Here is a 14,967-nt window from a genome sequence, read left to right on the forward strand (position 1 = left end):
AAAAAAAAAAAAGAAGCAGAAGAAAAATAAGAAAAAGAGTACCTTACCGGCGCTGGAATTGCCTGAGGAAGACTCCGGAGGAAGAATCACCAGAGGAGTCGTCAGAGCTGGAATCAATGGAGGAAGGAACACCAATGCCCTAGTTCTCCCAAACGAAGAAGGAAATAGCAAAAAGGATTTTGCGATTTGTGATTTGAGATTTGTTCAACCACAAATGTGGTTTTTTACCTTATATAGACTTGATCCCATAGTTCTCAAGTGTATAGATTTCCCATAGACTTGCCAACCACAACAAAAGAAATGGAATCTATAGTGATACATTTAAAAAAAAAAAAAAAAACAAACAAAAACATAAAAGGTGTCTACCTTGGTCATAAGGAGCAGTAAGGCGTCATAAGGCGCAATAAGGCGTCGTAAGATGCAATAAGGCGTCCTAAGGCGCAATAAGAATGGGGAGGATTTTGAGAAGGGTGGAAGAAGAATGGTGAAATGAGTATTTTGGGTATCAAGTTTCACACCCCTCAATGGATTAGGCATCTCACCTCTCAAGAGCATCTGTAAAGCCAAGAGTGTGCACTCATAATTTCATCAAGTAATTCTGTCTAACTGATTACAATTGATGGTGCCCCCTTTTATAGGCTTACATAGCTTGGACATAAAGCAAAACAGAAAAGGAAACTTACTTAGGAAATTAAAGCTGGAAATAAACTGCCTAACTTAACTCCTAACCAAGTAAGAATAAGTTAGAAACTAAAACTGAACTCAAAAAGCAAGCGAGCCTAAGTTACAAAATAAGAAACCAACTTGACTAGCTTGACAACTCAAAAAAGGAAACTAAATCCTTTACTAGTTGGGCCAATTCTATGGCTGATAGAGATCTTCTCTTGGAGCTGAATAAGGGACAGTTGATTGACATTCTAGAAGACTAAATGACCTGTCCAACTAAGAGACAATTCACAGCTGTACTCCACAATTGCATGACATAGAGAGTCAACTTCTGGACAGCTGCAATAGGCTGGATCGATGGCTGCTTGAAAGATTCTTCCAGGAGATCAATAAGGGACCACATAGGAAACCAAAGAGCTGTCAATCTTAGGTTGAGAAGCTGCTGCTCGATGGAGGTAAATACCTTGCTGTGGAGGATCCAAAATGGAAACAAAATCTGGGAATTGGAGTGCTAGACAGCTGGACTGATAACAAATAGGAAGGCTTCTAGAGCCTCCAGCTAGGGCAGTTAGAGGCTGCAAAGGGACTGGTCTGATGGCCCCAAGAGGGCTGCAAATTGGCTGCACAGCTGGCCCAAGGCTAGCCCAGAATAGGCCAAATCTGGGCTGGTTCTTTGGGTGACTCGACCCATCTACATCACCTTGTTTATGGCTGACCACAAATATCTTAAGCAAACACCATGTGGAATCTCTCTCTCCTCAAGTTTCACCACTTCGGTATCAATCCTTGAACCGCTAAAGTTACACACCATATACTCCGTCTTCGTTCTACTTATTTTAACACCTCTTGATTCCAAGGTAGATCTACATAGCTCCAACTTATCGTTAATCCCTACCAATGTCTCATCCATTATAACGATATCATCAGCAAAAAACATACACCATGGAACTTCCCTTGAATGTTCTTAGTTAAATCATCCATGATCATAGTAAATAGATAAGGACTTAAGGCGGATCCTTGATGTAACCCAATGGTAATTAGGAACTCACTACAATGACCTACCACAGTTCTCACACTAGTCAGCACGCCCCCATACATCTCTTTAATTATGTCCCCACATGATTCAAGATCTCGGCAAGATCTCACTGAAATCTATTTTTTTAGATTAGCGAGACGAGATCATAGGCGAGCTATAAAAACGACAAGATCTCGCCAAATCTCACTAAATCTCGCCATATCTCGCCTCTACTTTTTTGAAGAAAAAACACCAAGGGGCAAGAATTTTAGTGCTTTTGCTTGAGGATCTCCATTCCTTTCTTATGTCATTTCAAATTTTCAAACGTATGTTAATGTGACTCATCAGTCATCAATGTTAATTGTTTATCAATTAAGTAATTATCTATGATGCCTTTTAAATTCTTAAGATTATAGTGTGTCATGTGTTGGTTGTGGAATAGAGCATACTAGCCTAGGGTCCGAAGAGCCAGAGACTACTTACATAAGGTACGAAGTCAAAGTACCATTTTTAAGTTTGATTTTTAAAAAATTGATATTTCCATTATGTTTAGAAGTCCTACAATAGGGTAAATACCTAGTTTCAGGGACTACAAAGACCATATGACCACCAAGACCAACCACTGAGTTGACTGCTAAAAAATACATGATCTTGGCGAGATCTCTCTTTTTTGGATTAGCGAGATGGGGGACGAGAGCGAGATCTTAAACCATGTGTCTCCATACTTACTAGGCACCCCTTTCCTTTCCAAAGCATGACAATTGGCTCTCTAGGGAGTTTGTCGTAAGCCTTTTCTAGGTCGATGAAGATCATATGAAGATCCTGTTGAACCAGCTTCAACACTGAGAGGGGGTGAATCAGTAGGCACTAATATTTCTCCCAAAAAATACCTTGACAACTCCATACCGCCTTAACGCCTTGGCGACACCTTAATAAATATGCCTCCAAAGCTGGTTGAGTCTCTCTCCTTGGGTGAAACCCCAAAATCCTGCTATGATAAGGATTCAGAACAGGGAGAAATAGCCTTCGAAAGTTCTTCACAGAAAGCCTAGAAATTGAGGTCGATTTTGCTTCTTGGACTGATTATGAACTCTAATCGGTTGGAGCTTCTTAGGTCTTCAAGATGATCTTCAAACACTACTCTTAAGGGTTGGTAATGATGGAAGAACAAATATGGAGATGGGAATGGATGGAAGGATCGAATGAGAGAAGGGAGGTGGGTACAATGGACCAAGGGGTGTAGCACACACAATCACAACACGAAATTTTACGTTGTTTGGCAATGTGCCTACTCCACAGAGCAATACCCACAAATGGGTTTCGTATATTGCCCGATACGCTCCTCTTGGTTTGGTTTTTGATAATACAAAACTGAGGCTACAGCTCACCACCACTCACAACTACAACTGTGGATCCCTAGATAGTGCTAAGCATTTCAACAAATAACTTATGAGCACCCACTCGCAAGTCCCTTACAAGAAATTTTAAATGATAAAATTCAAAACCCCAACACAATCATAATCCATGTCTATGCATACAACTCTATTCAACTTGCAACAGTCTAAAACAAATGGAGAATTAGAAACTTTACCCAAGTGAGCAAGTCACTTGAGCAAACGCACCATCAATACCATTTCTCCATCAAGAAATAAGCTTCTCCATTCAATATAGCTTCAATACACCCAAGGAACCAGATTGAAATGATTTATGGCAATCTCCAATATCCCTAATGCATAGACTAAGCTTCACTTTCAAAATCTGGGTTGAGAATGTGGATTCATCTCTCACTTTCACTCCCAATCTGTTCTTCACGTTCTTGTGAGAAATCCCCAATTTGAATCACTCAATTTGGCCAAAATGACCAAGTTATGCCCAAAATACGAGTAGGGATATAACTGTCATTTTCCATTTATTTTAGGGACATAATGGGGCATATATATAATTAGTGAGCAACCGTAATGTCACTATTTAAAATTGTGACACACTGAGACATCACGAGCCAACGGATTAAACTGAAACAGTTAGATAGTCTTCAAATTGGCGAGGGGGATGACAGTCATTGGATCTAATTAAAAGATCTGAGCTCATTAGATCAAAAGAAAATGAATCTTTAACGCTGTAGTAGCCACGCTGCCGATGTACCCGATCAACCCATCTTTCAATACAATGCCGTACCATGATGTTCTATACACTACACCAATAGAAAGTTGCACACAAGAATTAATAGCGCCCAAAGTTGTGCACTTCAACCATGACTTCCGATCCCGAATCCAACACATTAAATTCTGATCCGAGCCACCACTCTGATATGCTTTGTGTCACAAAAGCTCACTTTAGAAGCAAATAAAAAAATTGGCTACGTCAATGAACCAACCACACATGTTTGATAAAATGCCAATGTCATTCTCTCTTAAGCTAGCAGTCCCATCTGCTATGGCTGGTCCCTTGCACACCATCCCCATGGCTAAGACACATCATTGTGCCACTCTTGCAGTGGCCAGCCACATGTTGGTGCCACGCTGCCCATGTATAAGCACCTGCGCTAGACCCTTTTGACCTTATGCCACCATGGCCGACCAACTTCTGGTGTGTCAAACAGCCCATGGCTGTGCTGCACCAAGGTAATTGAAAACTGATCCATTGGTCCTTAGCTGTTGTACCCAAGCCACTCCAATAAAGCCACTTGCCACCATGTCAACTCAATAGCCCATGTGACGCACACATCTATACCACATCATCACCCACATCACTGAGCACCACATCATCACCCAAACGAAGCGTACAAATATGCTACTCGACCAAAACCATCCAAACCATCGCACATGCTATGTTGTGCTATGTTACCAACAATGACAATAATCTTACATACGCTACTCAACCAAAGTAACCATTATCACAATGCCTAACGCAACCATTACCACAATGCCAACGCCAAATGTCTAACAGATCCTTCGTATAGGCTAGCCTTTTCCATAAGCTTCCATAGCAGTTAAATCGCGGGCAAATAAATCAATGGTTCATGATAATTTTGAAATTGTGTCTTCTAATATTACTACTCCTACTTCTACATCTGGTTCATGTCCATCAGTTACTATGTCTAACGAAGACTATCACAAACCGTTGAAAAAAGAGTCCAACAACTTGAGACTCAGTTTTCCACATCCTCATGCACAGGTATTCTAGCCCACACAGGTAAAGTTGTGCTCCTAGCCTCATCTCCTTTCGCTTGGAAAATTGATTCAAGTGCATCTTCTCATATGACTGGTAGGCCAGATGTGTTCACTTCTTTTAAAAAATCTTGTCATTTGTCAGACATCATTCTTGATGACGGCTCTTCTACTGAAGTTTCTAGTCATTGTGTAGTTTCTCCTGGTTCTTTATCTTTGTCTTCAATATTTCATGTATGGATGATGCAGTTGCTCGTGGGTTGATTTGGGAATAATTTAGTATTTTGATATGTTTCCTTTATAGTTAGCGTAGGGTGTGGTCAAATTAGTAAGAAAATTCAATTTTAGATTTCAGTTGCTAATTTAGGTTAGTTTCTATTTCAAATTAGTTTCCATTAATTGATGTTATTTTCCTTTAAGTAGTCATGTAAGACAACGGAGTTTTGAGTTTTTTGGAATTGAAGAATTGAATGACTGAATTGATGGTTGAGACCATGGCTGCCATGAGGCTTGCATATCCCTCCCTCCCTCTTTGATCTTCTTCTTCTTCTTCTTTCTTTCCCTCTTTATTTCTTCTTATTCTTCTTCTCTGGTTTCTTCTTGGTTTCCCTGTTAGCCAACTGTAACAGCCCATCAAGTTTGGTTCAATCTTCTTCATACCCAAATCTGATGGTTTGAGACTTGGAGGAGCAGTAGCAAGCCCTAAGGCGATTCAGATATTTGAATCTGAGATCAAAAGCACTTCTGATTTGTGAGTTCCACAGCCATTTCAAAACTGATATTCACCCTACCACCAGATCTGGTTCAGGTCCTCCAATCTCTCTTGTTGCAGGTTCTTTCAAGTTGAATCTTAGTGTTCTTGAGAGGGCAGGTTGTGGTGATGCTTTGCCTGGAATATCAGACCCAGCCAACAGGTATCGACGAGGTTCTCTCCTTTTTTCGTCTCTGTTCTACAGCCTCTTGTGTTGGCTGTCTAGTGGTTGAAGACAACCCCCAAACAGAATCATGGGTTTGTTTAACCTATTTAACAATTTAACCCTTTATTCCTCTATTGCCCCTTCCCTTACCCAGCGGATGCTACTAAAATTTTTTTCTGATTACCCTACATATGGATGTGTGATGTTCTTGGAATCAGCTTATATGGACTGTGGATGGATCTGATCCTGTTCTCATATATTGTGTGGCCCTCTGCGACTGATGTTGACTGTTGTAATCGGTCTACTCTTGGCTTCTACAGTGACTACTTGTGTTGTGCGGCTTGTGCCTGAAGAACCGTATGGCTTCAAGTTCTTATTCTTAATCTGATTAGAATTTCTCTGATTGACTCTTTTTAATACCTCAGATCTGGCTCATGTTTTCAGAGGGCAGGTTTCTATTTCTGACAAGTTCCAGCAAAAGTGCAAAACCATATTCAGCCATTGCATTACAAAGCCACTTTCCACTGATTTTGTATAAAAATCTCAGTGTGCTGAGTTCCTTGTTCCTAGTTTCTATCTGGATTGGATTTTGACTTGAAGCCTGTCAATCAGATTCTTGCAGGCGAGAAGATTCCTTCATGAGTGACGCTTACTATCGCATCAAATGGATTGTCTCTCCCTCTCTTGCCAAAGGAATCCTCTTTGTCGTCCAATTATCACCTACTCTTGTTACTGGTAGCTTTGGTCTTCAATGTAGTTCTGCATCTTCTAGACGAGGTTGAGGTTCAGGGGAAGGGAGAGAACAGGGTACTAGTGGTCGAGGGGGACAGCAAAATAATCAGCCATTACACCAAGTAATCATTGTGGCAAATCCATCAAACTGTTGACAAATGTTGGATGAAGTATGGTAAACCTGATTGGGCACAGCAATTAGCCAAATCCGCAATGACTAATAGAAGTTCTGACATAATGTCCTCTAACAACACTAATCTTGCTTCTAAATCTGGAGCTGGTCCGTCAGGCTCTGTGTCTCAAGATGATTGCAACCAGATTTAAAACATCTTCAGCAACTCAAGGCATCGCATCTTCATCTACTACCACTCTAGCCTATTCAGGTACTGTTCCGTTACTTGCATCTTCATCTCCCACCAATTGGATTATTGACTTTAGTACTTCTAATCAAATGACTATTGACTAGCAAGTCCAATGTATTTTCTTCATTCCATAAGACGAGCCATCCATCTTGAGTTATTCTCACTAACAGATCCTCTACCCAGGTTTTTCTAGTCATGCTGTCGTTTCTCCAACTTCCATGTCTTTATCTTTTGTTCTTTATGTACCACAATTACTCTTAAATCCTTTGTCTGTTAATCAAATCACTAAAGCACTAAACAATTCTATTCCCTTCTGTTGGGCAACTGGGGCAGTGTAGTGGATGCAATGAACCAGATCATAACGTAACCAAAAAGAACTAGTTATTTAAAGCAGTTTTTTCAAATGAAAAAAATGTGAAATTCTTGGATACTCCATTACTGATTTCGGAGGTGATAGAGACAACTTTAAATCTGCTTCCAGACGTGTGTTTATATTCTGAAGTATATAGCTATTTCTTAGGGTAGCAAGAATATACATCATGATGGATGTTCCTGGAATTTGGGAACACGAGATTTATGACCGAAACTTATGAGCCACATAAATATGGAAAGTGATCGCATCATGATGGATGCACTAGGAATTTGTGAATGTGAGACTTAGAGCCACGTAAGTCCAGAACTAAATACATCATGATGGTTGGAATTTGGAACGTGGTTGTAAATAGTTGTTCCGGAAATTTGGGAATGTGGCTGTTAATTGCTGTTCTTGAAAATGAGAACATGACAATGTAAATGTATTATGATGTTCATTCCTTAAAAATGGGAACGTGATGGTTGTTAGAAATAGGAATGTGACAATGTAAATGAATCACGAAGGTCATTCATGTCAATGAAAACGTGAATAATAAATGAAAATGGGAACATGAAGTGTAAATGTTGTCAATATGGCCAAGTGGGAGATGTTGATGTGGTGGCCATCTAGCCTCACCCATTTTCACTAGGCATAAGTCAATGGACCATTTATTTAATGGATATAAAGGGAGATGTGCGATTCCTAGTTATGGAATATCACAGTTAGAGAATAAATGCACTCCATCAGCTATATATCCAACAGCTATATATGAGTTTATAAATAAACTATGTGAATTGATCAATTCAACTAATGAGGAGCCCTCTACCCGAGTGTTAGACACTACACACACTATATATGAAAACAGCTATCAGACACTTCCCAGTATATATGAAAACTGCTATCACACACTTCCCAGTATATATGAAAACAGCTATCAGACACTTCCAAAAGCAAAAATAGCTTATCCCAACCCCTAGAGGATGTTTTATCTTCCTAAAAATAGAATAAAATAAAATAAAAGATGAAGAAATAGTAAACATACCAATGTGTTGTCCAATGTGCCGGCGAGAATAAACTTTCCATTAGGCGAAAACTTGACAAAAGAAACCGGCGGATTTTCATCATCAATGAGAGTCTTCATGCAATGGCCCGTTGACGCATCCCAAATCCTGCATAAGCCATCATAGCTGCTTGAAACGATTAACGACCCATCTTGGTTAAAGTTCACCGCTGTCACAGGATCCGAGTGGGCTGGGAGCACCCTCAAGCATTTCCCGGTCTTCACATCCCAAACCCTAACCGTCTCATCAAACGAACCCGACACGATCATATTCGATTGAGGATTATAGTTAACACAGAAGACATAATTGGTGTGGCCATGAAGTGTCTTCACGATCGAACCGGTCTGGACATCCCATATCCGTACCGTCTTGTCATCCGAGCCCGAGCAGATGTAACGGGAATCGGAAGAGAATGCAAAATCAGAGATACCCTGTTCGTGGCCTTCGAATTCCTTAAGGAGAGACCCATCGGTCGGCGAGCAAAGGCGTACGGTCTTGTCGGCTGATGAGCTGCCCAAGAGCTTGCCGTCGTTGGAGAATTTAACGCTGGTGATGGCTCGCTTGTGGCCTGTTAGGGTTTGATTGAGTTTGTAAGGTTGCATGGCTACAGTTGGTTCTGCCGCCATCGATTGAGATTAATGCAGTAGGAATTGAAAGTTGAAGCCGAGGTTTGATTTAATGAAAGAAGCTGCGAGGGAAATTTGAAAGTTCGACTGGTCTCGTTGGAGTTAGGACTTGGGAGTACGGACAAAGTCACTATCTAGACTAAATTTTATAATCAGACGATGATGCAGACCCAAGTATTTTATATCCTTTTTTCAGTCTGAACTCTGAATACCCTTACCAAGAAAAAAAAAAAATTGGCTCCGAATATCTGGCCACGCAACTCAATACACTGTGCAATCGTATGCTCTCCTAGCCGTCGAATGTCTTATGCATCCTAGCGGCTAGAGAATCTAGAATAGCGCGGCATTCGATAATTGGGATGATCTGGCACGCACCTCAACACATGGGGTGTGCACCTCTAGGTCTTCTTGAATGTGCACTGAGAGTTCCCAATGCTAAAGAGTATCTAGTTCCATATATTTCCTTTGAAGGAGTGCGGCGCATATGCAAATGCGAGGAGCAATGAAAATGCATAAGGAAACATAAAGAAAATAACCATTTCCCCCTTCATTGAGAGAGGATCCGGCTCGTCTCCAACTACTGACGCTCCAACGAGCATCCAACAACCTCGTAGATGGTCGACGCATGGAGACGAGCAATCCAACGGCTCCGGCTCGTGAACGACCTCGACGACTGGAGACGGTGGTTTTTGAATTTGACTCGTCTCCCTCTTTCTCTCTTCACACCACAGTACCAACCCCCCTCCCAACTACTCTGTACTCAGGTGGTTAACAGAGGAGAAGCAGTCCAAGCCGTCGTTCAGTCGTCGTTCAACGAGTGAGACAAGGATCCAGTTATGCTCGTCTGAAGCTGTCGTCCAGCCGTCGTTCAAGGCTTAAGCAGATTTTCAAACAGCCGTGGAAACCCTACCATCGTTCAGCGAGTAAGTTCATTTTCTTTATTTTTTCTTTTTTTTTTTTTTTTTTTTTTTTGTTTGCGCATATTAAATCATTGATTTTCCGGTTCAATGTTTGATTTAAGCTGTGATTTGGTCTTCGATTTCAGTTTGAAACATTTTCCCCATGTTTTACTTCACCGATCTGAAGCATTTTTAAAGCCCTAACTAACGTGTGCAGGGGATTGAAATCAAACATTGAGACTCTGTTTCTCTCTCTCTCTGTTCGGCAGGATCATTGAGCAGTGTTTAAGATCGCAGAGCTTTCAAAGGGGTTGTAGTTGGGTAGCTTCAGGATCGTAGAGCTGCATATCAAGGTATGTGAAAACAGATGTAGATTAATGGATGAACCTACAATTTCAAGTAGTTAAAACTAGTAAACTACTTAACAAAATCTTAAATTACATTAGACACTGGATAAGTCATTAAGAGTATAATCCACGTAATAGACACTACCATTTTGGAAAACTGTTGCAATGTTAGAAGAGCTATATCTAGACTGAGGGATGGGCAGCATAACTGGAATCAAGAAACATCAAAGGTGGGATTGAGCTAAGCCGCCTGGATATCTGTTTGTTGGGTTCAAAGAACTGAGTTCTCTTAAAACCATAAATTGATTTTGAAGTTTTTCCGTGTACTGTTGTCGATGCCATTGATATTGAATGCTTTACCCAGAAATATAATAGCCTCAAAATGAAACTGTTCTAGGCTTGAAATAAACGTATCAGTCACCAGTTCAGGACAAATTGGTTTCTACTTTGAGATGTTCTTGGTCCTTCAAACTGCACCAACAGAAGCAAAGACTAACATGCCAAAATGAATGCAATTCCTGATTGATGAACTTTCAATCAGGAACTGGGAAAGTAATAATAGTTATTAGTATTTGTAATGGCTTGACAAAATAAATAGTTGGTATAGTATGATTTGAAAGGGTCGAAACAGAATGATGTTGAACCCTCAAACATGAATGTTTTGATATGAGATGCTATCTTCAATGTCTTCTTGTCTCTTTTGTCTATCTTTGATAGCAACTTTTGCATTCAAAAGGTGTATGGCTAATTAACGTCAATATTTTTGTTGTGTAGATCAAATGTCTATCTCGAGTGTTAATTGTAGTAATCCTGATGTATTTAAGTACAGATGCATCAGGTGTCGATGTAATCGAAAAGCTGCAATTAGGATCTCAAAGACCACAGAGAATCCAAATAGACTCTTTTACGGGTGCCCAGAGTTTACATGTAACTACTTCGCTTGGTGTGATCCTATAAATGCACCAACAACGGAGTCTCCGCGTAAAGAAGTCCCAATAAACAATCTCGCACATGACTTTCAAGAGATGCAAGAAGAGGTGCGAAGGTTGTGAGAGGAGGTGCGAGTGTTATGAGAGGAGGTGTTGGTGTTGCGAGAGGAGATACAAGGGTTGCAAGAGGAGATGCACAGTGAAAAAATTAGAATAGATGAAGTGGAAAAATTTGTTGGATCAATGAAGGTTGTAGCTAACTTTGTATTTGTTTATTTAGTCGGTGTATTTGTAACAATTGTGATTGGTAGAAGAATGTGACGATGTTATGTAACTGAAAGAGATGTTAGTAATGAAATGGTGTTCTCTTTATGGATTATTAGTAATGAAAGGAGATGGAGGCAAGGTTTCAAATAAAATTGACATCAATGATATGCTCAACAATAGATATTGAGTTTTGGTGGATTCGAATCACCATCCCATGGTATAACCCATGTGCTCTTCCGATTGAGCTAAAGACTCACCTAGGGGCATAAACCATGTTAGTTTCAAAATTTAATAAAAAATTCAGCAGTGTCACGTATAATGGACATATAACAAAATAAAATCAATTTCAAACACACATTAGAATTCCATAAATGCAACTAATGCACATGTTCCCATAAGTCAGAAATAAAACTTAACAAATAAGATTGATCATACACTATTTGGATGGGGGAAAGATGTTGCTATTTGTTGAAGCTTGGGATGATATTCCTTGCAAGTCATAAGTACCCTGTGACAAGGCAACCACATTGTCTAATACATCAATAATGAATAAATAACATGATTATAATGGAAAATATACCGATACATTTGAAACATACCAACAATGTAGTACTGAAACTTTGATTGTCATTCATTTGGTCAGGTTCAAAAGGCGAATGAGCTTGTTGCATTTCAAAAGATGGAATCGAATGGTGTATATCAAAAGGTGTACAAGCTTGTTGCATTTCTTGTGAAGAATCATCCGTCATTCCCTTAACAGCTTTTTTCTTTTTCTTTCCTTGATTTTCCACCCAACTCTTCTTGCATCTACCACCTTCTTTTGGACCATTTTTTTTTTCTCGAGAGTTATTCCATTGTTGACAACAGTATTTTTAACTAGAACCCTTTCATCATCCTGCCCATCAAAGCTAATATTTAAACTTTCCAGATGTTTACAGATCTCATCAGTAACATTGTCCACATAAGCATAACCCTCAAATGAATTCGATGCTATTGCTGCAATCCTAACCAGTTTAGGACAAATACGCCTATACCTTTGTGAACAATCCAAGTGGACATCATCCACAACAACTTTTCCTTCAGTATCATGTACAACTATATTTCTTATTGTCCGTGTCTATCTCCTCAATATATATGCATCTGGAATATATTTAAAATCATTGACATCTAGAACTTTAAAAACATGCCGACAAAGAATGCCCAATGTCTGAAATTTTCTACAACTACAACGAATCATATACTCTTTTAGGTTGCACGACACTGTACATTCATCTTCTTTTCCAAATGTTGAGACTACATATTCATAACAGGTGGCATTCTAAATAATTTTCTTGATGTAGCATGCTGGAATCTATTCATACTGTTTTTGAAGTTTTTCAAATATTTTAGGAGTGTAAACTCTTGTTGTTTGATTCATAACTGGTGACTTTATGAATAAATTTCTTGAAAGCTCATTTCTTGCATCAAACTTTGCCTTCAACTCGTTAGCACGCTTGTCAGCCACAAACCTTTTGAAGTGTTTGAAAAATTGTACAAGGTCAAGAGTTGAACTTAAGTAATCTTTCATGTCACCATTTATACTTTCACTTAGTTGTGTACTCTGCATTCATATAGTCAATGTTTCCTTCATGTAGCACTTGGCCCATTTATATTTAAGACAATAAATACGATCTAACTATGAACTATCTTCAACCTTATGATCACTCCTTAGTTTATCCCACGCAATTTCAAAATGTGATTCATCATCGTAATGAAACATACACTTCTTAAAGTCTACTAAAAATTTTGAGCCATCTTTCATCATGTAGCCCATATGCTTTATGCCATTTTGCATTAGGTGCCATGTACACAAGCCGTGCCATCTCTTAGGTAACACCTCAGTCAAAGCCTTCCCAATTACAACATCTTGATCTGTGAAAATAGTGATTGACTTCTTTTGTCCATGAGCTTCTAGAAAAACCTCAAACAACCATTTGAATGAATCAGCCGTCTCATTATACAAAAGTGCAACCCCAAATATGACGATTCCCCTATGATGATTGAATCCAGCAAATATCCTAAAAGGTCTAGACTCTTTGTTCGTAGAAAATATTGTATCAAAGCTAACAACATCACCAAATTGTGTATAATAAATTCTCATCTTTGGATCGGCCCAAAATATGTTAGTTATCTGCTCATCATTATTCAATTGCAATGAATAAGTAAATGATGGATTTATCCTAACTTGATTTTCAAAATACAATAGCAAACTCCCGGCTTCACCATAACAAAGGTCTCGTTGACGCTTAGTTCGAAGATAATTATTTTGATCTTCCTTCAGGTGCCCAATACTCTGTTTGCCACCTGCATGCCTACTCATGTACTCAAACATGTCCTTAGGTCTAATACCAGAGTCATCTACCAGATCAATTTCAAATGCATGAAATTCATAAACACTCATTTGTGACTTCATTATATGACTAGTAGATGGCAAGTGAAGTTCATGATTGTGTTCTTCAACAAATTCAACGCAATTGTACATCCCGTCAATATTCAATTTTATTCTCATGCGTGCAAGACAATCAGTTCTTGTCTCCACTCGAGGCTTGACAATATTATCATCTCTTTTGTCTAGTTTCCGTTTTCCTTATTTATTACATACAAATACCCTTGATGTAATGGTCTTGTTATCTTTGATACTCTTATGTACCCAATCTCTTATGACACTAAACTCCTTCGTTCCTCCACATCCATTGTAGAAATCATATGCCTCTTGCTCATAATTTAAAACCATACCAATATGAGGCTTAATCTCACTATGTGCAGTCATTGGATCTTTCATATTTTTTTGCCTAAATATGAAACAAAATCTAGTTCCATACTTTCATTATTTGCCTGCATGTGTAACTATTAAATGGAAAAGCTTTGGCAAGGGAAGCCACATCAACCAAACAAACAATTGCAAGAAGCCAGTAAACAAACAATTCCAAGAAGCCAATAAAAATAGTCATAGTTCAAAACAAAGACATAAACCTAAACGATTTAAGTGCATCCTTGTAGACTTCCATATTTAAAGTGAAAAAAAAAAATACAACTGAAATCCATCAAGAATGTCTCAATCTTCTCCCAAAATCCATATGTACACAATTGATAAACATACATTCGACCTAAAGGGACCTTAACTATAACACTACCAATAAACATGTGCTACAGCTTAATAGATAAACATACATTCATGTTCCTACTTATTAAATAATGAATGCACATTAAGGAGCTTAATAGATACACCAGTTTACTATTCAACCTGGAAAATTCACAAACCCAAGCTCTGCATAATGTATTGGTTCATATAGGATGCCGATTTAAGAAAGGGGAAGGAAGAAGAAGAGGGCACATTAGTTTCTATAGATTTGAACTAAAAAACAGAGTAATTATTCCGAGCAAGAGGCAATGAGAAGCAGCCTATTGGGGTCTAGCCATTCTTAGCCAAATATAGAGAGAGGGATAGTGTCTCAAATTTTGATTTCAATCCCCTGCATACGTTAGCTAGGGCTTTAAAAATGCTTCAGATTGGTGAATTAAAACATGGGGAAAACGTTTCAAACTGAAATCGAAGACCAAATCACAGCTTAAATCAAACATTGAACT

At 39.0% G+C, this 14,967-nt stretch overlaps 2 protein-coding genes and 1 long non-coding RNA gene across 7 annotated transcripts in view; 1 reads left to right on the forward strand and 2 right to left on the reverse strand.

Annotated features, from left to right (window-relative positions):
• LOC122059949 (COMPASS-like H3K4 histone methylase component WDR5A) overlaps positions 1-9,091 on the reverse strand; it is a 15,890-nt gene extending 6,799 nt beyond the window's left edge. For 2 of the 4 annotated variants that reach the window (XR_006134177.1, XR_006134176.1), the window contains exon 1: positions 8,254-9,090. Coding sequence is in view for 2 of the 4 variants with exons in the window: in XM_042623048.1 (XP_042478982.1) it covers positions 8,254-8,898 (645 nt within the window). In the remaining 2 variants the exon portion in view is untranslated. Of the gene's footprint in view, positions 1-8,253 lie in introns of all 4 variants that reach the window. The other 2 variants (XM_042623048.1, XM_042623046.1) reach the window with 2 other exon arrangements.
• A 191-nt stretch (positions 9,092-9,282) lies between these two features.
• LOC122059950 lies at positions 9,283-11,445 on the forward strand. Of its 2 annotated transcripts, none has more exons than XR_006134179.1 (3): positions 9,283-9,821; positions 10,015-10,150; positions 10,919-11,445. It is a non-coding gene; the product is annotated as an uncharacterized LOC122059950 (long non-coding RNA). The 2 variants fall into 2 exon arrangements; XR_006134178.1 differs by having other exon boundaries at positions 9,363-9,821; positions 10,067-10,150.
• A 1,570-nt stretch (positions 11,446-13,015) lies between these two features.
• On the reverse strand, positions 13,016-13,861 carry LOC122059017 (protein FAR1-RELATED SEQUENCE 5-like). Its single transcript, XM_042621725.1, has one exon. The coding sequence runs from the start codon at positions 13,859-13,861 to the stop codon at positions 13,016-13,018; it is 846 nt and encodes a 281-aa protein (XP_042477659.1).
• Between the last annotated feature and the right edge of the window lie 1,106 nt (positions 13,862-14,967).

The sequence above is a fragment of the Macadamia integrifolia genome, chromosome 13 (genome assembly GCF_013358625.1).
Source record: "Macadamia integrifolia cultivar HAES 741 chromosome 13, SCU_Mint_v3, whole genome shotgun sequence".
NCBI lineage: Eukaryota > Viridiplantae > Streptophyta > Magnoliopsida > Proteales > Proteaceae > Macadamia > Macadamia integrifolia.